At 38.7% G+C, this 27,155-nt stretch overlaps 4 protein-coding genes across 7 annotated transcripts; 2 read left to right on the forward strand and 2 right to left on the reverse strand.

The window, feature by feature from the left end:
- Nucleotides 1-373: 373 nt before the first annotated feature.
- On the forward strand, nt 374-14,099 carry Atp7 (copper-transporting ATPase 1). 4 transcript variants are annotated; one of them, XM_070654978.1, is made up of 14 exons: nt 374-788; nt 1,644-1,698; nt 7,708-8,102; nt 8,212-8,495; nt 8,616-8,837; nt 8,980-9,209; nt 9,287-9,476; nt 9,550-9,783; nt 9,907-10,777; nt 10,849-11,432; nt 11,520-11,723; nt 11,798-12,018; nt 12,136-12,300; nt 13,516-14,099. In XM_070654978.1, exons 1-14 carry the CDS (start codon nt 716-718, stop codon nt 13,646-13,648), a joined length of 3,861 nt encoding a protein of 1,286 aa, XP_070511079.1. In that variant the 5' UTR covers nt 374-715; the 3' UTR covers nt 13,649-14,099. The 4 variants fall into 4 exon arrangements, with proteins under 4 accessions (XP_070511079.1, XP_070511080.1, XP_070511083.1 ...); XM_070654979.1 differs by lacking the exons at nt 374-788; nt 1,644-1,698 and adding an exon at nt 1,733-2,974; XM_070654982.1 differs by lacking the exons at nt 374-788; nt 1,644-1,698 and adding an exon at nt 4,326-4,618.
- A 509-nt stretch (nt 14,100-14,608) lies between these two features.
- Nucleotides 14,609-15,728, reverse strand: LOC139101672 (apoptosis regulatory protein Siva). Its single transcript, XM_070655011.1, has 4 exons — nt 15,432-15,728; nt 15,165-15,358; nt 14,943-15,094; nt 14,609-14,868 (listed from the first exon to the last, which is right to left on the reverse strand). Exons 1-4 carry the CDS (start codon nt 15,544-15,546, stop codon nt 14,820-14,822), a joined length of 510 nt encoding a protein of 169 aa, XP_070511112.1. The 5' UTR covers nt 15,547-15,728; the 3' UTR covers nt 14,609-14,819.
- A 329-nt stretch (nt 15,729-16,057) lies between these two features.
- LOC139101661 (histone acetyltransferase KAT2A-like) lies at nt 16,058-19,293 on the reverse strand. The gene is made up of 5 exons (XM_070654993.1): nt 19,032-19,293; nt 17,945-18,910; nt 17,318-17,875; nt 16,435-17,156; nt 16,058-16,295 (listed from the first exon to the last, which is right to left on the reverse strand). The coding sequence occupies exons 2-5, from the start codon at nt 18,907-18,909 to the stop codon at nt 16,102-16,104; spliced, it is 2,439 nt and encodes an 812-aa protein (XP_070511094.1). The 5' UTR covers nt 18,910; nt 19,032-19,293; the 3' UTR covers nt 16,058-16,101.
- Nucleotides 19,294-19,510: 217 nt separating this feature from the next.
- Nucleotides 19,511-20,588, forward strand: LOC139101670 (transcription initiation factor TFIID subunit 10). The gene is made up of 3 exons (XM_070655009.1): nt 19,511-19,729; nt 19,871-19,935; nt 20,056-20,588. Exons 1-3 carry the CDS (start codon nt 19,619-19,621, stop codon nt 20,255-20,257), a joined length of 378 nt encoding a protein of 125 aa, XP_070511110.1. The 5' UTR covers nt 19,511-19,618; the 3' UTR covers nt 20,258-20,588.
- Nucleotides 20,589-27,155: the final 6,567 nt, after the last annotated feature.

The raw sequence follows: 27,155 nt of genomic DNA on the forward strand, positions 1-27,155 counted from the left end.
CAGGCATCTTCTTAAATTTAAGTATCTTTCGATCTAGTTTAATAATTTTTTTTAATAATTAATTTTTAGGGTTTTTTTCATAATTAATATTTATTTTTCTCGCATTACAGCAATTTAATATAATTCTTAATGTTTTATTATATTATTCTCATTTGAAAGACCGAAAGTGTCAGCTGCCGCGGCTGATAATGAAGTTGACTGCGAAATTCCGAACGGATCGCGGGAGATTCGTTTTACGGGTCACGTGACTCGCGCGAGCTGACAGGAACGCGGGTGTGCACCGTGTGCACTATTTGCGCGCGTGTGCACTCGTTTTGCGCGCGTCGCGTCACGCGTCGCGCGTCCAGCTTCCGTCTTGTCGTATGTGCCTGGCTTCGTCGCGTCACGCACTTGCGTGCCGTGCGACCCGTTCTCCGAATCGTCGCCGCCGCTGTGGTCCGCGCGGCCAGCCGATTCGCCCGCCAATACGAAATTCAGTTGCGCCCGCGCTCCTGCGAGCGTCGCGCTGCGTTTACTTTTGCCCGAGGAGGAGGACCCCAGCATCCTGGTGGCAGGACGGTCTAGGTTATAAACTCCCGTACGAGAGAAAGTCGCGAACCCGGTGGACCCTTTTTCACGGTGTGCGTCATCGCCGATGCGAGCGATGAAGAAACTGGCCGGCCGACTGGCATGATTCGACGTAACACGCCCGAGCTTCGTTCGGCTACAGCGGAGAATGGAAGAGGCGAAAATGATGGAGTCTGAAAAGGATACTGGTCACGTAGACGCGGATGCATCGAAAAACGAAGGTACGATCGAGCCCGCCTCTGCCTAAGATTGTAGATCCCACATTCTGTTTTCGGTATTGCAAAAACTGCAGGCGGTCGAGTGGTAAAAAAGAAAAAAAAGAGTTACGAGCACTTTACCCGGCGAAACGCTACAAGAACAAATTGACTTTGGATATTTGACTTGCTGAGATATTACTTTTGTCATTTCCATACGTGGATCTTATTGTTAGTTAAATGCAAATTTATTCAATTGGTTTAACCCCTTGCCGTATCAATTAGTTTGACGAAATCCGTGCCCTCGTGATATTTACGTTTGGCCCGCATTTGTTTCCACGAGTGGAAACAATTGTGGCATGTTTTTTTGGCACAGAATCGTTATCTCGAGTCTGACTCGTGAAAGTACGTCAAGGGGTTAATTACATTATTGATTTCCTTGTTTATAGTGCAAAGAAAGCTATTATAAGTCCTGCGATAAAAGATGGCCATTGCTTTTTAAATAATATGGTATTGTTTCAAATCGCTCGCGAATTGTTTAGCGTGTTTAGACAATTGGCGATAATGGCCAGTATTCATAGTCCAATCTTATATTTAAGACATTAAATATAGTGGTTGGTATAAACTTGTTTTGAGATAAGGATGAACTAGGAGTACCAGTGTATTCCAAACGTAAATAAGCAGATCAAGTTTCCCAGCTTCAAATCTTGAATGGTGTTGGAGATTGTAATAGTGCCGATTGACCAAACCATCTCTCGAAAACTAGCTTACAACTTTTCTCCAACTTTTCTTTCCAATCAATTTTATAATTAATCGACATATTTATAATTGATTCTTAAATATTTCTCGTGATGTTTTCAATTCAATAAATTTTGATTGCAGAGAAACGAAATGATGCCAGAAGTACCAAGATGAAACGTCGTTCTACAAAGAAACGGTGAGTTAACGTTTTCTATATCTACATACGAGAAAAGGCATCAGGGACAAATGTTATACGTATGTCTAGTTCTTAAAAAAAGATTTTACAACTAATTGCGAGTTAATGACTGTTAAGATAAATGAAGCGTTGCCAATGAATCATAGCGGAAAGGCTACCATTGGCACCAATTTTTCATGTTCTCGTCGCAAGAACGAGTGTCGTTCAAAAGTAAAATTGCAATAACGTCCTTGCGATTTGAAAGAGTTCGTCGATTTTGTCATCGGGGTTATCTTATCTGCAACTGTGTAGGCCTCCGCGTACATCGACTGCTCTGTTTATGTGATATATTTGCATATTAAAATGAATCAGTCCCACTCGGTTTAATCGAGAGAGCCGTATTTTAATCTTCGCAGTTATATTCTAACGTTGATTAAAGACGACGAGACACGACATTGGCTGCAATCGTTTGCGTTATCGCGCCTAGTAGTATTATGTAAAAATTATTCCTGTTAGGAATAACTCGAGCTTACCTCGAATATCCCTTTACCACGTACTGCTTCGCTATCAGTCCAAACATAATCGTTCTATTGTTCACTGCGAGTTAAGTATATATAGAGTTAGGAATATATTTTTAACAAATCTAAAGATCCAAGAGAAACTTGCATAATTATAAGTAATTTTTCAAAAATTTATTTGCACTTTATCAGTTTGTACAATTAACTCTGCTTATTGATCATTAATACTTTTAAATAAATGTTTAACGTTAATCAAGTTCTTTTGTTAAATAACGTTGTTTAGAACGCGTACGAGAATACGATATCGTTTAATAACATGAGTACAAGGGTGTCTGTGCAACGTTCTGCTGTAATCGGAGGACCGATCAAATATCGAAATTGGATCTTTATAGATCGTCGCGTTTCATCCGAATCCATTAGAGAATGCAACGCGGATGTGTTAACAGGTGCTTCGTTTGTTCTCCGCGTACTCAGAGTCGTCCGGAGCCAGCGTTAGTACTCGAATGGATCTGAGATATGTGACAATTTCCCCATGAAGCGTTATTAATTGAACGTGACTCATTTAAACGAGCGTCAAACGCAGCCGGAATAAAACCAAGGAGCGAAAACAATCTTGGCGTGCGGAGGAAAGTGAATTGCGGAAAATAGTGATACGTGTGTTGAGCAACAGTTCGTTGAAGATTCAAAGGAATTTTTTTTCTGCTACGTAGCGAAATGGCTCGAAACTTTAATAAGAGTGCATGGAAGTACAACGTGTTAATCGAGACACCTACCCTCGGGTAAGTTATACATATAGCTGACGTTGATAGAGGATCAAAGTTTTTTTTTTTTTTTCTATTTTTGATTGACGTTTGATTAAATGAATCACGTTTCATTCTCGTTATTAATTTCTTATAATTATCTTGTCGCTTTTTTTTTTTTCTGAAGATGTATCAGCAGCAACGTCTGACACTCTCTCTCTGTTGATAGGGGAATTCCGAGGGATACCGCCAGCGAAATTGGATTAATCTTCGTGACCATTGTCATATTATTAAACGCGAGCGCGTTACATTGTGATTCTCGCCGTCTCGAGATAAACAATAGGCGACGATGAATTATGCTCAGCTTGCGGCTTAATAGTTAAATTAAGCGAGATCGTGCCCGCGACGCGAGTACTAGTAGCTTTTTTATTAAGACTAAATAGTGAACCGATAATTGATATAAAAGGTGGACGAAACCCGTTAAAGATAGTGCTGGAAACTAAAGTATTTTGGAGGAAGATAATGAACGACAAAATCGGCGGCAGGAATTTGACATCAAATTAATTGAACAATTTGCAGATAAAGTTGCCTTAATGTTTCTTCGAGAATGAGTTGATACGTTGTATCAGTAACTTCGCGAATAAATGTCACTTTTTGCCCCGCGACGTCACAATTGCAAAACACAACGGGGTCCTTGGTGCATATTTACAAGAGGCACTTTGCAAATAAGATTACGAGGTGCATTTATTCTTTGAACTTGCGACACTTTAAAGCACTCGCCCGCACAGGAACTTCAATACTTCCAGAGAAATCTACACGTCAGAATTTCAGCGCGAACGTTCTCGCGCTATGAGACACGCGATCATTTCTTTCTTTTCCTTTCCTTCCGTCACGCACATGCCCTAGTATCTCGAGGTCCCCCTTCAATCTCGCTGGACGGAATCGCTATCTAGAACATGCCTTTCTCTCTCGTGCGAGTTACGGTTATTTCAAGCAGTTGGTTCAGGTAGCCTAGCTTGCCTGGTCCTCCGGGTATTCACGTTTGGCTCGAGTACCTATTAAACATGTACCATTTTTTGTACAACGTACCGCGATGAAACCGACGCCTTCGCCTGTCCCTCACGTACCTTGAATTCTCGATCGTTATTTTATTTTCTTTGACGCCGAACGTAACGTTCTTACGACATGCGCGAATTGGCTTAAAGTATTACCAGTGTCATTTGTGATAATGACTATGAATCCGAGAACTTAGTGCAGTTTTATCGTCAGGTTCGGTGTCTCCTTACTCGCGGAAGAGTAATGACTTCAGCAAATTATCGTTATCTCGCGGTCACACAAGGTTCCTGTCTCATTTTTGTAGTGAAGTTTACGTGACATTTACTGTGATATACTTATCTCTTAAAATTATTATCCCTTAACTCGCATCAAATGTGAAATAAATGTTATCCCGATGTGATAAAATAAGTATTAAAAATCTATTCGACGGGGGAAAAGAAAAAGAAAAAATAGAAATAAAAATAGTTAGCATCGCGTCGCGCCGTTTAATCGGACAAATGACGAAATGACAAAGTTCAGAGGTCCGTTGGTCCATCGAATGAAACTGAACTATCGCAATCTGAGGGATATTACAACGGCGAACGACATGGACCGTTCGATATCGTATGAAAGTGTTAGATTGCTCGGGTCAGTATACAAAATCATTGTTTATTCATAAAATCGTATCCAAAAAAAATTGAACTTTTAAAACTAATTTTTGTAGCAAAAAAAAAAAAAAAAAACCTGGAAATTATAATGATATCAGCGACATTCTTCCTCATTAAGTCTTTATTGATATCTATCGAGATTCTGTTAAGTTCCTTTTATATATTTCTAAAGTTTGCACGCATATGCGTTTAGCTTTGCCAAAGGAAAGTTTATTACGGGAAAGCGCGGAAGGCCAGTTTCTTGAACTGGTAACTTTCACGCGTGTTGAAATTAAGATCACTAATGCCGTGCGATTTGCCGGTTAGATCACGGTGGATTCGTGCCGCGGTTAGCACGATCCAAATGCATCGTTGCTTCTGCAACATCCTGTTGCACAAAGTCGTCAAGACGCACCGGCGTTTTTGCTTGATTCGCATCGCCTTTGACGCCGATTGTGCTCAATTTGTCACGAACACGTGCATTCCGTTGAGTCTGACATTCAGTCGTGATAAAACGGCGCATTGTTCGACGATTAAGAAACACTATCGCACTCGTACATACGTCTGGATAATATTGTAGTTCTAGAGTGTGCTCTTATCGTTCTATATTACATTTAGGTCACGAGATGCATTCGGAAATTATGCAATTGTACGCATGTAAAAAAAAAATTGCAGGTATAATTAGGATTAATTTGAATAGAAGTAATCTAGAGTACAATTACTATCATTTTATGTATCATTTTTATACATACGAGACATGAATTACGGGACATAAATTTCTGTCGAAACCAGAAACAATATTTTTTCTTTTTTCTTTTTTTTTTTTTAGAAAGATCTGAAAAAGGACGAGAGGGGAAAAAATGCTTAAGGGAAAGGTCGCTTTTCGTCTACGGAGGCGAAATTAATTTGGCTTTAATCCCACGCTTCTGAACGGCATTCCAAGTATTTGAGCTCTTCATCGAGCGCGGTCTTCCCGCAGTGCATTGTCACGTATGTCAAAAGACGATATCAGTCGGCTCCCGACCGAGCCGCCTTTTATCCTCTCTGTTGAGCTCGGGGAAAGAAGTGCCGTGAGCAAAAAGGTGATCCGTGAGCAACCGATTGTGGGGCATGCGATTACCAAAGTTATCAGTCGCTCGGTGATATCAATTCACGACGAGTACCACGTAATATTTTGGTGCCGCGCCTTCCCCACTTGTTCGCTGTCTTTGACTCGCACGTAACAAAAGAAAAAAAAAAGGGAAGAAAAATTGCTATCGTACGAACGCCGACGCTTTCAGCGTGCAAAAAATCGCATTTTTATAAAGAAGATACCGATTCATAATCGACGATCGCGTATTCCGTTTCTTCTGCAGGCGTGTCTAGCCGTTTGAACCATCTGGAAGACAGTTCGACAGAGTTTGCATAGTGATCTGCGATAGGAAATCGAGTCCGGTTTACTGAAGCTTGTTAACTCGCATCACGATTCAGTATCAGAGCTCTTATCGGAGCGCAATAAATAAAGCAGGCGGACAACAAAAGAAAAAGAAATTTTTGCTGGAGATATCGCGAGAACGTTCTCGTTCAACCGGGAAAAAAAAAAATTAATTGCGTAATAACGTGTCGCGTATGCTACTTATTTTATGAAACTTCGTTTCATAATACTCGTTTAAACGTAATCGAGCACATCTTTAAGAAGTAATTATATTTCGAAAAGTTCCTTTTTTTATTTGGACGTTCAAAAACTCGACGGTAATTCTTTATCATTGGTAATTAGCCTGTTATAGAGCAACGTAAAATGTAACTTCGTTCTCCACTTTTGCGATTCTTTTTCATGCTTATCTATTGTGCCGGACGATGAGAAATAGATAATTTTTGAAACTCTAAATCGCCGCAGATAAGAAACCATAACGACTTGCAATAAGTAACATTGAATACAGGGTTATTAGTCTCTATTTAATAATGAAAGGTGAGGAAAGGTTGCCTCTTCTTAATAAAACTTATGGTGCCGTCGATATTTTCTGGTAAGCTGCTGGAGAACTTGTTAATTATTGTGCAATGTTGCACGTTTAAATTAGAAATTAAACAGGCTCCGCCGTTCTCGAAGCAAGGCTGCTTGAAATTTTACTGATTTTCTGTTGCCTCGTAAAAGAAATAAAGTCCCAAACGAGTACGGAAAAGTTATTCGGAATTAATTTTTAGTTACTTTACATAAGTTTCGCGAAATCAAATTTCGGTAATAAATCCTTAAGCATCTTTAAGATTGACTGAATATAAGCGTACTTCAAACTTTGAAGTAAAACGAACTCGCATCAACGCCGTTCTTTTTCCCAGCTCTGTATTTCGAGCTTGTAATTTACGATTGCTGACCACTTGATGTTCTGGCGAATCGTTCGCGTGCTGGACTGCGTTGAATGCTCTCCGCTGTTTGTGGAGAAATTTGTTTCCGTGGCCGACATACTGCTGTTATCAAAGAGCCGCGGATTGCAGATAAGAGTCGAGAATTTTTGAACTTAGAGATAGCCCTATTAGAAACTTTCCTTTCATTGTCTTCTGGCATAGTAGGATAGACCGTCGGGTACTGAATATTCTATGTACGTGCGAGAGTATTAATTTTGTGTGAATCTCATCGGAAGCTTTGTGACATTCTTATCTGCGATGCCTTATTCACGAAATGATGAATACGGAATTTCTCTCGGTTTATCGTATCGGACGCCGCGCGAATTTGTAAAAGAGATTACTTACAAGTAAACAAAATATTAATCAGATTAAAATATTACGAAACTCTCGTGGTAAATTTATTGCGCAATAATGAATACACAATATTTCACTATTTCGTAATCTTGCGCTCATCTCGAAATAGAATGCGCGGTACATGTTAGTAAAAGAAGTAACAGTGTCCGAGTACAAGATGCCTTATTAATTTATTAAAGTAGACATTGGAATGAAACAAGAAAGAAATTTTTTTTTTAATACAATTTATTTATCACATTCCGTTAGATTATAAGGATGAATTATATAACTTTGTATGAAAAGATTGAACGTGCTTTATTGCAGTTAACTAAAGGAAATACGTTGCACGATAGCTGAATTTTCTGTGAATGTTTGCAGGGATGGCGACGACGACACCGATTATGAAGGTACCACGCATCTGGTGCGCGTACCGCGGGCGTCACGGCAGCCCTCGGAGGAAATCAGCACGGTTAAAATCGACATCGATGGGATGACCTGTCAGAACTGTGTGAGAAATATAGAAGAAATGCTCGGCGAACGGCCTGACGTCGTTAACGTCAGAGTGGTTTTGGAAGAACGAGCCGGTTACATCAAGTATAAAAGGCAGGAGACCACTCCCCAAGAATTGGCTGAGGCGATCGAGGACATGGGATTCACCGCAACTCTGCCGACATCCAGCAAAGCGGAGAACAATCCTCTAATACCTTCTATCACCACCTGTAACATACACGTAGACGGAATGACGTGTGAGTCCTGCGTTAAAAACATCACCGGTGAGTAATTTCTTGTATTAAAATTATAGATAAAATGTTCGCACTGCTGATTCATTATTTCTTACAAGAGGTATATGTTATTTTTTTATCTTCTCTTGTTCTATTGTAGATGGTTTATCCGAAAAGCCCGGTATAAAGAACGTGAACGTTAGTTTAAAGGGTAAAGAAGCCAAAGTCTCTTACAGTAACGAGGAGATAACTGTCGATCAGATAATAATGTACATAGAAGACATGGGTTTCAACGCGAATATAAAAAAAGCTAAAGACAAGGCATCGCAATTGGATTCTGTTATCATTAAAAAGAAAAAACCAGAGAAAAAGGAACTAGTGCTTCAAGCAAACGGCGCTGGTGATGTTAAAGAACAATTATCAAAGTGCTTCCTGCATATAACAGTACGTTAAACCTCGTATTTTTAACTGTCCGAAGATTCACAATTTTTTTTAGATAATGAAGTAACGTTTGCTGTTAGCAATAAACAGATCAAATAATGGATTAATTTATTTTTGAAATAGGGTATGACTTGCGCTTCCTGCGTCGCTGCAATAGAGAAACACTGCAAAAAGTTATACGGTGTAAATAGTATATTGGTGGCTTTGATGGCCGCGAAGGCGGAAGTCACTTACGATCCCGACAAAATAAGAGCGGCGGATATTGCTTCCAGTATATCAGAATTAGGTTTTCCTACGACTTTAATTGAGGAATCTGGATCTGGCGAAGGCGAAATCGAGTTAAAAGTAAGATAAAATAGTTCTTGAATACACTTGATATTAAAAAAAAAAATTAAAATGAAAATTATGTAGAAAGTTGGAAATTGACAACTACTTGGTATGCGCAGCTTATGGAAGCGTAGCACGTTTCTGATTTAATTTATTTCAGATCTTGGGCATGACGTGCGCATCATGCGTAAATAAAATAGAATCTTCCGTGAAGAAGTTACCTGGTATGCGATCGGCGTTGGTCGCTCTAGCGACGCAAAGGGGCAAGTTCAAATACGACGTAGAAAAAACGGGTGTCAGAGATATCGTTGAATGTATTAATAAATTAGGTTTCACGGCCAGTTTGTTTAGCAATCGAGATAAAGAGAACAGGGATTACTTAGATCAAAAGTAAATACAGTTTGTGAATTAAAATGCATTACGCGCGCGTAATATATACGAATTTTTAATGATTATTTGTGTTGTAGAGAAGAAATAAGAAAATGGCGAACAGCATTTTTAGTATCATTGATTTTCGGAGTTCCGTGTATGGTAACGATGACATATTTTATGCTAAATATGTCATTTGGTAACAAGACACATGAGGAAATGTGTTGTATAGTACCTGGTCTTTCCTGGGAAAATCTATTACTTTTAGTTTTTTCTACGCCAGTGCAGGTATGCATAACGAGATAAAAAATATGTATTTTTATTATGAATTGAATTAATTAATTTTGGAATTATTATGTAGTTCTTTGGCGGTTGGCACTTCTACGTGCAAGCCTATAAAGCTTTGAGACATGGTTCGACTAATATGGACGTCTTAATTTCAATGACTACTACGATCTCGTATCTTTATTCTATCGCTGTGCTCACTGCCGCTATGATAATGCAAGAGAATGTTAGCCCACAGACGTTTTTCGACACTCCACCGATGCTTTTGGTCTTCATCAGTCTGGGAAGATGGCTCGAGCATGTGGCAAAGGTAGTTTATTAAAAAAAAAATTAATTATAAGTGTTATATTAATTATAAATTTTTAATAAAAATAAATTTTTATTTAAAAAAAAAATTAATTATAAATGCTTCAATGATGTATTTTGCTTTTAGGGAAAAACGTCCGAAGCTCTCTCAAAATTATTATCTTTGAAAGCCACGGATGCAGTGTTGGTTTCGTTAGGACCCAATAACGAAATATTATCGGAACGCTTGATAAGCATCGATTTAGTGCAACGCGGCGACATACTAAAAGTGGTCCAAGGTGCCAAAGTGCCCGTTGACGGACGCGTACTGTCTGGCCAGTCGACGTGCGACGAGAGTCTGATCACCGGTGAGAGTATGCCAGTGCCAAAAAAGAAAGACTCTGTAGTAATCGGCGGCTCGATTAATCAGAATGGACCATTGTTAGTCACTGCTACACATACGGGCGAACACACGACACTGGCACAAATCGTTCGTTTGGTGGAGGAAGCGCAAACAAACAAGGCGCCTATCCAGCAACTGGCCGACAAAATAGCCGGCTATTTCATACCTCTGGTCATAGTGGTCTCCGTAGTGACGTTAGTGATTTGGATTATCGTCGGCTACATGAACATCGAGCAGTTGCCCATATTACACAACGATCAGATCAACAAACACGGTATGAATCGCGAGGAGATCATATTTCAATACGCTTTTCGAAGTGCTTTAGCAGTACTCGCAATCGCTTGTCCTTGCGCGCTTGGCCTGGCTACACCAACCGCCGTTATGGTTGGCACGGGCGTAGGCGCGTTAAACGGCATCCTGATTAAGGGTGCTGAGCCGTTGGAGAACGCGCACAAAGTCAAATGCATCGTCTTCGACAAAACGGGAACACTGACGCACGGTACTCCTATCGTCACCAAAATTAATTTGTTTGTAGAGGAGAGAATTTGTTCGTTAGGAAAGATGTTATTAGTGGTTGGCACGGCGGAAATAAACAGCGAGCATCCTATCGCATCAGGTAATTTTTATATTTCCTATACTATTACATTTACGTTAAAATATATAGTAATCGTTAATTATTTTTTAAAGCGATTGTACGTTATGTAAAAGAGACGATTGGATCGACAACTAGAGGACAGTGCACAAATTTTCAAGCAGTCGCTGGCTGCGGTTTGAAATGTAAAGTATCTCATTTGAATACTGCATTGTTCGAAACGTTGAAATCTGAGAAATTTGTCAACTATATGAATCAGGCAAATGATTCGTTGATTGGAACATACAATCTTAATAACGTACCTATTCACAAGGAGCCGATTGTCAAGGTAGTGCACGAAAAGCAAAAGTTAGATCTGCAATTACTTTTAAATCCCGACGCACGGGTCGATGTGAACTACGACGATATGTACGAAGTTTGTATCGGTAATCGGGAATGGATGCGTCGGAATGCAATTAATATTCCACAAGAAGTCGATATGAGGATGGTCAACGAGGAAGATTTAGGACACACCGCTGTATTAGTTGCGATAAATAATACTTTGGTTGCCATGATCAGTGTCGCTGATACAGTGAAACCCGAGGCACATCTCGCAGTCTACACTCTGAAAAAAATGGGCATGCAAGTAATTCTCTTGACAGGCGATAATAGAAAAACCGCGGCTTCGATTGCCAGACAGGTATGGAATAACGGAATATAATAAAAATTATATAAATTCTATTTCTATGACAAAATCAATTTTTATTTATCTCCTGGAAATATGTAGGTCGGCATTAGTAGAGTTTTTGCGGAGGTTTTACCGTCCCACAAGGTTGCTAAAATTCAACGATTGCAAGAACAAGGTTTCAGAGTCGCTATGGTGGGAGATGGTGTTAATGACAGTCCGGCTTTAGCTCAATCAGACGTCGGTATCGCTATTGCGTCGGGCACAGACGTTGCTGTAGAGGCTGCTGATGTGGTTTTAATGCGCGTAAGTAATGTGTAAAATAATTGAAAGAATAAAAAAAAGATAAATATGTTTTAGAAATATTAAATCTGTTGCAGAACGATCTTTTGGACGTAATTGCGTGTTTAGATCTATCGAGGAAAACGGTCCGCAGGATAAGACTGAATTTCTTATTTGCAAGTATCTATAATCTTCTGGGCATTCCTATAGCTGCCGGAGTCTTTAGCTCCTTCGGTTTCTTTCTACAGCCGTGGATGTCTTCCGCCGCCATGGCTTTAAGTAGTGTATCGGTAGTAGGAAGTTCTTTATTATTGAAACTGTAAGTACCTACGTTGTTTTGTTTTCATTATTTAATCATGGATTTACATATTTATATGTATATGCGATTTTAAAAAGATAATAAGGTGAATATTATTAATATTGGAAATTTGTACAGTTATCGTAAACCGACTAAAGCCACATTGGAAACTCCTGAATATTTAGCAGCCATGCATGCCCATTCCACGGCGCGAATGATCGATTCGGATACGATATCACTCCATCGTGGATTAGATGATTCGATCATGCCAGTTATGAATAGATCAGCGTCCACACTGTCCAGGTATAGGCAAACGAATACGTTGTTCTTACAAAACAGCAATAGCTCCGTTGCTTAATTTTACGTACAACTAATTGTTAAATATGGGAGAAAATTAATTATTTATTTCTTATACTAACCATGTACAGATTTATTTTTGATAATGCAACTTACGCTCTTACCTTCATCGCTTATTGAAATATCAATACTGTATTTGTGTGTAATTATTGGTTGCGAATAACAATTCGAAATCAAATGTAACTAATCGATAATTACATGCTTATATCATATCATTGTAAATAACATATAATTGAATTAAGCACATTTAATAAATTTAGGTCTCTTTTTATAAAATAAATATACCTTATATATTTTCAATATTTATACAGAATGATTCTGTTAATTACATATAATATTATAATCTAATCATGAAATTTCCATATAGTTATCATAATTTTTTTTAACTTATTTAATAATGTTTAAAAAAAATATATCGGGTTACGTTACATTTTGTATTAAATTAAAGAATCATTCTGTAAATGACATATGACATTGTATTTTTATTTTATAATGATAAAAGTTGATTAAAGTTATAATTTCTGTTCAAAGATTTTATTTCAAATGTTATAAAAGTTTCTATGAAAATTTAGTTTGTTACTTATAGTAAAACATAAGACTGAGAACAAGAAATATTCTTCATGGAAAAAATGTATTATCTAATTGGAATTATCTTTATTATATATTATATAAATTATATAAATATAATTCTTTATAATACACCGAATAAAATAAAATAATAAATAAAATTATCTAAATAATGAATGAAATATGTAAATGTGTTGTTGTGGAATATTTGGAAACTGATTAATGTAATAATATTATAAGAATTTGACTTTACCATACAAATATTTTTGATGGATAATACTCGTATGTGTATTATTAATTATATTATCTAATCCTATTTACGATTATACTTAGCGGCCATTTTTCATCTGCATAAAATATAATTATATGTTACATGAAGAACATCTTATTTTTATATATTTACGCTGTTAACACATTACATCATCATCGGAAAAAATAACGCACATTATTTAATAAAGTGCATTTTTAAAACTAATACAGCACTAATATAACGTGCTAATACGCTATATATGTTTTATTATATGCAGCTATTTCACGATAATTTAACTATTAATAAAAATTAACATTTCTGCGCCTCACGAAATTTATTTACAGAATATTTGGAAAGTCAAAACTTGAGGTGGAAGGCCATCTCCTTGGCGAGGAAGTAGATGAAATTGATTTAGCTGTGGACTTTTCGAATTATCGTAAAAACGTGAAGAACCTTACTGATATAACGTCCGTGTGAATTTTGCAAGAGCCTTATCTAATAAGCATTTTTCTTTTGTTATTTTTACAACAAATTAATTGAACGTTACCAATAATTTTACTTTTATTTTATAATAGCATAACAAAAAAAAGAATTGTAAAAATAGCCAACTAACAATTTTATTATAATATAAATGCGATTTTTATATTAAAAGTAAGTTGCATTGAAAGTAATATCAATAACTCATACAAGACTTCGTGAATCGATTTAAGTGATATCCATGTTTAAACAAATCGATTTGTTATATTTTTATAAGCTTTATATGTTAAAAGATAAAAATAATACCAATCTCTAGTAAGGCATGAACGTTTTGACAGAATAGGATGACTTCTTTTAATTACAATTAGCAGATATAAGTTTTATCAACAATTTTATTTCATATGCAGATGTACTTAATTCAAATAGTAAATAAAAAAAAAATTGCATCACATATTTTTTAAAATATATGTGATTTTTCATATACGTTTTATATGAAAAATAATACACGTTTCTTTTTTTTCCATTTTGCTTGTGTATTAAAATAAATAAAATATAAAACTAATTTTATATACATATAAAATATCTTAAATTAGAAGTCACATAAGATTTTAAAAATTAACAACGATTAGAAGTGAATGAAATGAAAATCATGATCTGCTCAAATATTTATTATAAATTATATGCAAAATATCAGAAATATAAGCTACAACTGTTACTTGTAATTGCGTTATTTTTAAAACTAAAAATTTTTAAGTATTTTAAGAAATTTTTATATTATTTATATTTTCCTTTTAGATACTTGTGCATGTAATATTTAAGATACGAAAAAGTGTACATGTGTACATATACTATAGGTATATACAAATTTTTTTAGCCGATTTGTGCTTTATTATTTTTATTTTGTACTTTTATCGTAAAACATTATTTAAAATATGTATAACACATTTTTTTTACATATAAATAGCATTTAATTATTAATAAGTATTATATTTATTAAAATAATTTACATCATATTATCTTTACAAATTCATAGTTACAAAGATTATCGAAATTTTTAATATTCTCCTCAACAATTAATAAATTATATGCACATAAAAATCACAATATAGAACAGTAGCAAAACTATAAATATTAATTTCCATAAAAATTTTTGTATAAAAATATCTCTTTTTCACTTCTGATAACAGTTAAGGCACATGATTTGTTCATTGCAGTTATATCTAAAACAACAAAAATTTAATTATAAAGTGCACACATGAAGCTTTTACAAAGATAAACATAAGCAGTAACTTACACAGGTAGAGAGCAATTCTGGCAAAATAATTCTGTACATTTGGCACATATAATTTGACAGGAGGAACACAGTGCTTGATCACAATAATAACATGTACTTCCTATAGATCGATTTATCATTTTTCCACATCCACAAAGGTCTATGCAGATATCCTGAAAGAAAAATTAACAATTACAAAGCTATTGCAAGGTGATCAGGTACCAGTGAAATTCTATAACCTACATTAACAACTTTGTTGCTAGATTTTAACTGTAGCTTGTCGGTCAACACCATTTGCTTCAAATTAGACGAAGATCTTAATTTACAAGGTGATGAACATGGAAAGGAAGGTAAGTCCATGGAATCTATTTGCCCAGACGTGTTTAATTTATGGGAGAGCGTTTTTGCGCCTTCTCTGAGCAAACTCAGGGTCCTATCTAGAAATGTATGCAAAATTAAATTAAGGTAAGTGATTTAAAAAGAAGCGAATACGGATTACACAGAACTTACCATAAACATCCTTCATGCGCTGGTGGCTCGATACCCCATTATTTATCTGCTTCTCTCCCACGTGTACTTTCATCTGCGGCAAAAAGTCGTCGAAGGGACAAGTACGTTTCGGCATCTTCCAAAATTCACATAAAATGATTAAAATAACGATATCATTACACAAGGTCAGACAGAAACTAGGAAAAAAACATTTCAGAGTTTTTAAGAAACTCCGTCCAATCGTGCACGACTTTTCTATTTTTCTTTTCCTATCTGTAGAAAATTGGTGTGATGCCAGGATCAGCTGAATCTCAATTTTATTGTAGCCGGTTGAAACCGATGCTAATTGGTTCTCTCGTTTGGGGTAATAAAAAACTCTAGCACGCCGACCAATCAAAGCGCTTCATGGATCGCATAATCGCGAGCTCGCAACGGGCTTACGTGACTCGTGCTACTGCGTACTACTAGAGTACACGGCGATCACGCGGTTCGAGTTCGAACGAAAATGTTGAGGCATCCGTGCGTCGTAGCCCATTTCTCGTGTCGAATATTGAAGAAAATTAAATAGTACAATGTCTCGTTGATTTAAGAAATAGAGGAAAAATTGTTTTTATGCAATTAATAGAGAAATGATTAAACAAACTGTATTGCTTTTATATATTTTTTTATTATACCATAAGACGTTTAAGGTCTATTTATCCCATAAGCCAATTTCTTTCATACGCGTCTGAAAGTATTTTTCCAAAGCATTGGCGCAGCGATAATAATCCGTCTCAAGGCTATTATATAATCTACAATTTGTAAAAATTCGTGTCATGTCTGCGATAAATAATCTTTTATTTACATAGTATTTCGCTTTCAAACGGTCTTCCATAGTTTTAAGATCTGCAATATAAAAAAATAATGTATTGTTAAGTATTTTATTAATTTTTTAAATTTTCTATTTTAATATAATTTATTTATCTATATTCAATAGTTTACCTAAAAACGTTTTAATTGTTCTAAGATATAAATCGTTACTTACCCATCGGATATTTTATGTGATCGTAATAATCTGGGACCTCGTCAGTATTGACAGGTTCTAGGAATGGCCAAGCTGTGCTATGATTCTTCACGCTATTTAGAACATTGAGCAAAGTGGTGTAAAGGGAATCCGACATATCTGTGCAATCCACAATTTCTGAGCCTTGTAGCCCTTTGGATACACCTCTCGTTCTCGTTTGAGTGTAATTTTTCCATCCGGTTTCGCGAATTCCTGGAATTGATTCGACAGGAATACTTTTCACACCATCTTTAAAGCATGTTAAGCCCGGGTGGACTTTTTGTATTTCTTGCTGCCTCTGATAAATTAATTTCTTAACAATTTCTTTTTGTTTTCTTAGAACTGCTGTAAATTCGGTATATATTATTTTCGCGTTTAATTCACAGTGCATTAATATTGCTCCTTCATAATCTCTGATGTATCCTTGGTACATCGCCTTCGGCAGTTTTATATCTTTACTAAATCCTTGTTTTTTGAAGTATCCAATGGCAAATTCATCCGCGAACGTGAGAAAATGCAGTATATTATGTTTGATGTGATAATCTTTCAGCATGTTCATTAAATGTGTTCCATAGCCTTTCACTTGCTCTTGGCTGGTAATGGCACAAAATACTATCTCTGTAAAACCTTGAGTAGGAAACATACGAAAACAAATACCGCCGATTGGACGACCACCTTTAATCAGGGCCAATGTTTTATGCTTCCTGTGATAAACAATAGATTATCGTTTATAACAAGATGTAAATTTAAAAACAAGTTTTACAATTAAGGTAGCCTTTTTTACTTACAAAATTTATTTAATCAATTAATGTCTAATTTTTATAATAAATTAATATATTTTTAATATTCACAAAATAATACTCACGGATCAAAAACGAATTGAGATATATATTCTTTGGGCATTCTATCTAACTGATGACTAAATACATTATGCAATCCTATCAGCCAAAGCATGGTTTGTTTAGACACAGGCTGTGTCAAACTATTCCCGACAACGTGGAACTCTATGATTTTTCTGCTTTCTTCAATTTTAGCAGTCTCGTCTCTTGGAACGTCAGGAGGAAATATCGTGTCGGGCCCACACATGTAATTAGGTTCATTAATAGTTGCAACAATTTCTGCCACCGTTTCTTCTGATAAATCCTCAAACGCCTCTTCAGTTTTTCGTCTCTTTGTATCAAGGCGTCCTTCAGAAAAAGAACGCTTTTCGGCAAGCCTTCTTATCCCAGGGCTAATATTTATCGTTGTATAATTATCTTTATCATTTGGTGGAACTGTAACTTTTTCAAATTCGCCTGTTTTTCTTGTTTGCTGTGTCTTTGAATCCAGGACAATTAGACTAAGTGGCGACGTTTGTTTAAATTCAGGATCCCATATCGGTGAACTGTCAGAATAAATCTCTGTTTCTAGCATCGCCAGGAATCTTAAACACAAAAATTTGTATAGTAGTTATTAAAATAATATTAATATTAATAAAACATTTAATACATACTTTGGAAAATGTGTTAAAACTATAACTCTCTTCTCTGGCACTATTTTCTCTCGTTCAGTATGACATCTATTTATTAGTTCTCTACAAAGTGATTTAAATACGCCTTGCAACAGACTTTTCCCGAATACATGAGGCGTATCGTGATGTGGCAAAGAATCACAGAATGCAGGCACATGGCAGAATGCTAGCCATCGGGTATAATTAATTTTATAAGCATTGGCTTCTTCCTCAGTAGATGTTACTTGTCTGGTACTGGGTGATTCAAAATTCCAGTAATTTAAGCAATGTATGAACATTTTTGCCATGTCATACATAATTAACAATTCTCTAGGTCCCAAGTGGCTAAATTTATATGAAATAAAATTTGATACTGCTTTCAAGATAACAGGTTTTTCAAATGGTGGTTTTCCCAATGCACTTCCTTCTAAAGTTGGCCTTGTCATAAATAAAATACAGTTCCTCAAAAGTTTAAACAAATAAATATAAACTTTTTTGGTGTCATAATCTGGTTCTCTCTGTATACAAGTTAAAATATTATCCGCGTCAATAGCCATTCCCAGCAATCTGTTAATTTCCTCGAGAGATTGAATTGGTAAATGCTTGATGTGATCTTCTAAAGGATGGGTACATATCTTACATGGATCAGAAAAGGTGATAAGAAACTGTTGAATTTCACCCTTTGCTGATTTTGTAATCGTCTGCGCATTTTTCCAACCCAAACATTTACATTCCTCTGCTTGACAAGCACTATAAGTTGCTAGCTTAAACAACTTTTTTTCTTGAGGCCAGCTGTATGACTGCTGCTTACGTTGGTGTATCCTTTGAAGATTACTCATTGGATATACCTGTGGTTTTGTTAAATTGGTATCCTTATTATTACTTTCCTGCGAGGTACTGGTAACAGATTGTCCTGTCTCTTCTGTAGAAGCTAATACTGTATGAGAATTTACATCCCCAGATGCCATCCTTAAAATGTATCAAGTTTGTTATGTACAGTGAATTATAAAAGTATTATTCCTCAGTATATTTATAATAGTTTTTGGCAGAGTAAAAAACAAATTATATATAAATATATTTATAAACTTACGTAAAGCTTTTGTTAAAATATAAACGTAGTAAATTGCAAATTGATCCAAATCAAGGTATTACGCTTATTCCAAATATTACTGCTGGCATATAAAATAAAGAAAAAAAAATTCAGTTTCTTTCAATTTAAATGATAAGTTACGATCTCTACAAGTTAATTTTTCGCTATTACAACCACACTTTTCGCAATTTGTTAAAGTTGTTGATTTAAAACACAATGATGCGATCAGGGTTAGGTTGGTTGGGTTACGCGATAATCGGCAGCGTTACGCAGGACGTTTGTTTTCCTAGGAAATTCTCTTTGGTAGGACAAAACTGTTTTTTTTTTAATCTAAGAGAATGATCCAATCAGCGCAACGCGATTTAATAAGCGTTTGTAATCTTTCAATGTGATTGGCCTTTACCTTTGGGATTTTGTTAGGCACCAGTGTAAAAACCAATCGTAACGCGCTGGATATTGCCAGTATCGCCACTATCGCCGCGTTAAAAAAAAGTTTTGCTTGCTCAGTCTCGCGAGCTGCTAATTTAGTGACTGTTTACTGACTTAGGTTAAGAATTTACAGCGTAGCTCATTTTCGTAAACGAAAAATGGCAGAGAACTTTGGAAGAGAAACGCCACCGACTTACAACGAGGAAACCAAGACTGCGGGACAACCGTTGTCGGATTTTTTGTTGCAATTGGAGGATTACACACCCACGGTATCAATCTATAACCATTTCTAAATAAATTTCGTTAGAAAGACAAGTTCTTGATTTGCAGTAGAATGACATGTTTAATATCGAACGTAAATTCCGCTATATCCTGCGATTTTATTTTATTACATGTTTAATTAATTTTAGATACCTGATGCTATTACCGAGCATTATTTGCACACAGCTGGTTTCAACGCTACTGATCCTAGAATGTAGGTATAAGTACAATCGTGATTAAGTCACCTTACATTACATAAAAATGTTTTGAGACATTTTTGTTTCTTTCGGTAATTTATTAGACAATATTGTAATACAACTTCTTGTTGCTTTAGAGTACGGCTAGTTTCTCTAGCGGCTCAAAAGTTTATTTCAGAAATTGCTAACGATGCGCTGCAGCATTGCAAGACGCGTGGTGCAAATCAGAATACAAAAACAAAGGGAAAGGATCGGCGTTACACCCTGACTATGGAAGATCTGACACCAGCGGTTGCAGAATACGGCATAATAGTAAAGAAACCACATTATTTTGTTTAATTATCCATTATACAGTCATAACATTTTGTTAAATTACTTTAGTACAATTAAGAATACCGCATCTTTTGGAAAAACTTTCACCAGCCAAAAGAACGCATAAGAATCATATTTTAAAAGATTTTACATGTCTACATGTCTTAATTTCAATATATATATATACATCTACAAACATTTGTTACGTGCTGCATTATCGTAAATGTATATTATTTTTAATTAAGAAGCGAGAAGGCCGCTTGCGAAAATTGATTATGCTAGCGATAAGAATAAAAAAAAGAAAAAGAAATAAATTTATTTTGCGATGAATCAACGCATCGCGAATGAACATATGTAATCGTACGTATTTACTTGTGTCAAAGCCTATACTAAATCTGATTAAGTGTGCGCTCACGTACACTGAAAAGCAGATATGGTATTTACTGTGGCGACGGCAGCTAACAAACGCGACTTTAGCATCGTGTGCGTCGAATTTCACATGTCCCGCACGTATTATATACCGCGCCGGCCGAATTGCCGAAGACTGATTTTCCCTTCGTTCTCTCATCCCTTGCTTCTGCCGCCTAGGGTTACGTACGATAGCCGCTGTCGCCGTAGAAAACGCCGTATCTGCTCTTCGATGTACTTATGTTTTATATACTGGAAGGGATAGAAACAAAACGGTGAGAAGTCGCGGGCGCGAGGAGTTTGCAGATTGTAGGTCATACGTCGAGGAGGGGGCACGGAAAGAGGAGACGATATCCGGACGGAGGGGGCGCGATTCTTCTACCGCAAACTAACTGGACACGCGGACGCGGTTGCGGCAGTTTCTTTCTCCCGCAGGTTCGATTCAGGTGCGAGTGCGATCTTTGCCGTCCGTTCTTACGTCGTGCGTGTGTGCGTATGTGCGTGCGCGGGGGCGCGCGCGAGCGAGCGAGCGATTGACACGCGAGAGAGAGAGAAAAGAAGAAGTAAAAAAAAAGGCGCGTCCCGCCTGCATCGTGATCGATCGAATCGATCGTGCGACGTGAAGCGAGGCGAGGCGGCACGACGGCGTAGTCGTCCAACTTCTCGCTTCACGACGTGCGGCGGTTTTCTCCGCGGCTCACGGCCGGGATCTTCCCACGGAGGTAGAAACACGAGAAGTAAAATATCGCACGATAATACGAATTAAAGTATCGCGTGAATTTAGGGTAGAGAAAATTGCGAGAGAAGGTAGACGGGCGATCGCGCGCTTTGCGAGCGAGCGAGCGAGGAAAAGAGAGAGAGAGATAGAGAAAGCGAGAGATGCCCCCGAGACATTTCTGCCTTTGCAAAGCGTACTTTTACACGGAAACGTTTTATTCAACAGACCGAAGCGCTGATTGAGTAAGTAATATTCAACGGGTGCAAGGAGACGCGAGCATGGCGCTGTTCTTTTGCGTAGTACCGTTTCACGGAACCGCTTCTTGTTCATAAAAAAAAATAAGACAGTCGTAATTGCTTTCGCAATCAACGGCAGAGGTGGCGCGGAGATGCATTTTCCGTTTTCCGAGCGACGCTCTTGAACAGTTGAGCCCCGTGGGGACATACGGGATGTGCGCCATAACCCTGTACGACAAAGTGTAAAAAAAAAAAAAAAAAAAAAAAAAAAAGAAGAAGAGCGTTCGAGTGCAGATTGGGATTTATCAATTTATCGCCTGGTTGTGTACAAAGTACAAGAGATAAACGCGGCGTCGAGAGACCGGTAAGTTTATGGAAATCTTGTCGTCTTTCTAACGTCGCTGTGGTACGCTGATCCAGTGTCGTTTTATCGATATACAGCGCGAGTGCCGAGGGCAAGTGATAAAGGACCGAGGGATTTAGCTGTTCTTGCGGAGCGGAGGACTGGCGCAGGATGAACAGGGCACCGACGTGACCTTCGATTTGATGAAGCACCGGTCGGCGAGACACCATGTCAACCAGCTCGCTCTTCTACAAGGACAAGTACGCGGTAAGTGCAACCGTAATGCACCCACTCACGCGCGCATGTTGCCATTAGCGTTTGTGTTTAATTATCGAGGCCGCAGACTGGACGAGGGAGACGCTCGCATATCGCGCCGGTGTGCTCGGCGAAATATATTCTTGCGAAAATAAGCTCGCGATCGTGCGGGCGAATCGACGAGTCGGTAGGGAATCGTTCGACGAGCCTCTCGTGCGTCGAACGACGCTCGTTTCGTCGTCCATGAGTTGGCGGCGGTCACGGTTACTTGGCCGCGTCTATGCGCCCGGCGGATGCAGCTTCTGCCGCGAAGCGAGAAACTCCGCGACTGGGCAGAAGCGGTAAAAGCGGCACATCTGTACCGACGTGCTTTCACTCTATCCTCGCGAATCCGGCAGTAATCGCGCGATTTCGCGTCCCGCGGGGTAAACAACGGCCTCGTCCGCGCGAGAACGGTCGTAGATGCAGCAGTCGTGGATGCAGCCGATCGGTGTCCACCCACGAATGACTAACGTCGGATAATTGTACCGTCATCGTCATACGTGGCGGGTCATCGGTGGCTTCGTGCCATGGTATGTATAATATGTACGCACGTACATACGTGCGTTTCAAAGCGCGGCGTTTCCGCCGCAGTTTGCGTGCACCGAGCAATGGCGCCGACCGATCGCCGCCGCGCGTATTCGGGCGTGCAACGGTGCACCCGGCCTTTCAGACGTCCGCGATAAACTCGCTGAGGACGAATTTCGCCGTCGCGACCGATCTGGCCGACGCGTTTACTCTTATCTCATTCCCCTCTCCGCGCCGGGCTCCGTTTACTTTCCCTTCGAAAGGAAACAAGGGTGACGTAATCTCGATCGGTTACGTCACCAGCACGCTCGCATAATTAACAAAAATTTGCAGCGCGGGACAGTAAAACGATTCCGCCGATGGGTTTTTTTTTCTCTCTCTCTCTCTCTCTCTCTCTCTCTCTCTCTCTCTCTCTCTCTCTCTCTCTCTCCCTCCCTCCCTCCCTCCCTCTCTCTCGGCGAGAGAAGTAACGCGCTCCCGGGGAGCCTTCCGTGGGAGCGGAATCCGTTCCGCCGCGTGGGTCACGCGGCTGTCCAGCGTAATGAGATGTATGCCTCTGACATAAGACTTTCACCCCCTCTGGGGCCCCTCTGCCGCGATCGGATCGATTGGCAGTGGATCCCGTTCGCCGGAATCGTATCAGATCTTGGAGCACGTTGCATTCACGGATACAGTATAAAAACGCTTTATTACATTCGATTTAGTTCATTAAAAATCCCTATAATTACGAGAGAGGTTATAAATCCTGAGGCTTCTCGGCGACGAGCTACAAGCGCGCCGATGCTTTTATTTCCAAGCAAAATTCTTGTCTATGTTGTTTGTGGGTGGGTTAGGTGCACTTTTAGAGTTTGCCGTTGCATATATCTGGCTGGCGAACGGATGGCGTCGCGTGTGAAAGAGATACCGGTTCCGGTGGACGCTTCCGGTTAGCTCGGACAGGTCTGGCTACATTACCGTTGTGCCGATACTGATAAAGAAAAAAAAAAAAAAAGCCAATGTCCGAACGAAAGACACGAGCCGCGAAAATTAATCAAGTCCTCTCTCGTAATCCAGAAATCGTCTTTTAATTAATATAATTAATCTAAATCTTCAGAGAAGTCGCTTGCAAAGTTTTATTCTGCGGTAATAGCCTGCGTGCAAGTCCGTCTCGAGAACGATCGTCGATAGGACGCTTAACGATGCCGTGTGAATTATCACTGTCATCGACTCATTGACAACCGAGTGCGTAAAATCAATACGTAACGACATGGTATCGCGTCGTGGCGTGTGATCTTTCCGCGATGTCATTGAAGGAAATGGCTCTTAGTGTGTGCACTGGGACGACGAAAGCTTGTTAACGTTATCTGTATCGATATTACCGTGATAAGACGGCCAATCTGCCCCAGGTTTTTTCTTTTGAGGACTCCTCCGATTTCGATCTCCGTTTAATTACTATTATTCTTCTTTTGTTTCTTTGAGAGGCTCGCTCCTTTTTGAGACACGCGACTTTTTACGCGCGCGCGAGCCCACTTTAAGTAATCTCCGCGAATGATAAAGTTGTACGCGTGTGAAACAAATAAAGATTCAGCTTCTTGCGAAATAGAAGAAGAGCCGAGTCCAAATTTGTCAAAGCGTTCAGTGACAAGGTAACGTGGATGACGAAGCGCGCTGCTAAAGGCCAGTCAATGCTTTACGAACGATGTAACGGGGCATAATTCCCAGCGTGTGCGTTTTTGCGCGCGATACGCTTACGCGTGCTATTTCGCGGGACGACAGGTTTGTAGCGTGCAATTATCCGAGGATAACGTTTCTTTTTTTCGCCCCCCGTTCTTCTCCGTTTTTATTTTATTTTATTTTATTTTTTTTTCTCGTCTCTCTCTCCAAATGTTCAGTTAAAAGTAATTATTGTTTGAAAGCGCATGGACATCTGGCCAACGTTTTCATACGCGTCAATTAGCTGTCAGATTGGCAATAATACTTATTTAAAAAAAGAAAAAATTATTTTACATTTATAATCACGGTAAACTTACAGTACTGCGCAGAGTCGAGGTTCTTGAATCGAATAGCGGACCTATCGCTACAGTTCGAGAGCTCTATTTTTTTTTCTTTTTTTTTAAACGAAAAGGTCTTCTTAAAAAATTCCAGTGAGTCATTCCTAGTATGTACACATAGTCTTCGATTCCGACGAGACTAATTTCTTTCTTTGAGAATATAATCGAGCTATCAGCAGGCATGCCTGTAATTTATCAAGTACAGTTTAAAAGTCTTATCCAATGTGTTTAGGAAATGGTTCGTTACTACCATCGTTTCCCATTTCACGGTCCACAAACGTGGAGGAGACGATTTCGGTGGCGTACTTTTACGCACTTGAAAATCTTTCACGCGAGAAGTGGAGAAAGGCGACGAGATCGCGTACGTCGTTGATCCGCAGGCGATCGCGAAGTAAGCCAGAAAGTGGTTGAAATTTTTGAATTACGCGAAATCGTCGTTTTTTTTCGAACGGCAAAATTGCGAAACGCAGCACAAAGGAAGTAATCGGGTATTCCTTAAGCCGCTTTTAGATTACGATCTCGAAATGTGAGTAATTGAAATTCGACAGAGGGAAGGACGTTTTCAGTAAAATTTTACGCATTAGATAACGCGATGATTAATAATAAGCGATAAGTAATAAGAATTTTATACGCGGGGACGCCGCGCGCTATCGTCAGTCAATTTTTTATCTTCAGCTCGGCGTGAAACGTTCGGGGCCTTTCGATGATCGATTCGCAATATTGGATCTATCGATCGGAATCGTCAGTCTGCATCGGCGGAAAGATCAACGATCGGAGAGCCACGCGTTAAGATTCTTAATCACGGTTTAATTAAGCGATTATAATACCTTTGGTGATCGGAGATAAATAGCCATCGGGATAATTTAAAACACGGTGATACGATCGCGTGGTGGGTTGGAAAAGTGCGCTCGCTCGAAGATCCCTTCTTACGAAACCTTGCAATCGATACGAGGATCACGCGAGATTCGTGTACGCAACAACGTCGTGCGTTAAAATGTTTCCGGTCTCACGTCATTGGATCCCCGGATGGATTCGTCTCAATTCTCAGCAGAACTCCCACGTGAGTACGCACGTTATTGTACATACAATGTGGCCGCAGGAAAAGGAACGCGCGCTGTTACGCGTGCTGTTATTAACGGTGCACGTTATTCGGCATCTCCTCGATATGCCGGATACGCGACACGTGTTCGAAATCCGCTATGTGCGTCATATAGAAACGCCATGTGTCGACGAAAAGGCGCGGACGCGTTTTCTACTGACGCGAATTGCCAAAATCGCGCGTGTCATTTAAATTCCGCGCGTGCAATCCGAATGTATGTCGACGATCGAATGTTATTTATTACGACACAGTCCAATTTAAAATCTTTCGACTTAATTTCTCATATATTTAACGTTATAAAACACGTTTGTACGTGTCGTTTACGCTTGCTTCTATTAAAAAAAAAAAAAAATTGTTTTGCATTTATTAATGCTTTTACGGATTCGACTGTTACGTAATGAAGAAGGACGTACGACGCCGCGTAAAAGTGCATATGTCATACAGGTGATAAGAACTACGATTGCCTAATGTACTCGGCATTATCTCGACATCGTCGTAATTTAAAGCCGCGCGAAACTTGCGAAAGCTATATTACTGATGACTCTCATAATTTCCGAACGATTTTCCTCGACTCGCGTCCTTACATGTTACTTACTAATTTTATGTAAAATAATTTATAGCCACTCGTGGTTTTTATGTTACTTTCCGCGACAAACTTTGCGTGACCCACAGTGAGCGCTTTATTTAGATACCCCGTCGCTTTTTTCGGCAATTATTTCCACGATCCGCAGCTTACGACGGATTAAACAAATTGCGCCAGCAGCTTTACGCGTGAAAGCTGATTGCTCTATTAATTTTGAATAATTTTCCTAGGCTAGCGGGTTTCCTGTAACACCACTTTCTCGGCATCTTTCGCACGATTTGTCGCTATCTGATACACCTTTCCATATGTCAAACCTATAATCACCGTCGTCTTGCACACGCATAGACTTTTCGAAATCGTGTTGCGCGTATGCGTGCGGCGATAATTAGCCCGTCTCATTTACTGCCACCGTCGTACCCTCGATATCGATAACGTGAAGTCGACAGTTTCCGCTATCGTTTATGCATCGTGGTAAATTTACGTTTCACTCGTTACTTTGCTTAGAAAATGGCAGAGAAAATGTAGGAAAACACTTTTTAACGGGGGGCGACTTTCGAATTGCCCCCGTGCTCAAAATTTCCCCAAAAAGACCCGCATGACGTTGTGAGATATTTACCCGTCTTATAGACATACATACAGTAATAGCTATGGCTTCTTTTTTTTTGTTTTTTCTCTTTTTTTTTCCA

This window comes from Cardiocondyla obscurior, linkage group LG04, assembly GCF_019399895.1.
Source record: "Cardiocondyla obscurior isolate alpha-2009 linkage group LG04, Cobs3.1, whole genome shotgun sequence".
Lineage (NCBI taxonomy): Eukaryota > Metazoa > Arthropoda > Insecta > Hymenoptera > Formicidae > Cardiocondyla > Cardiocondyla obscurior.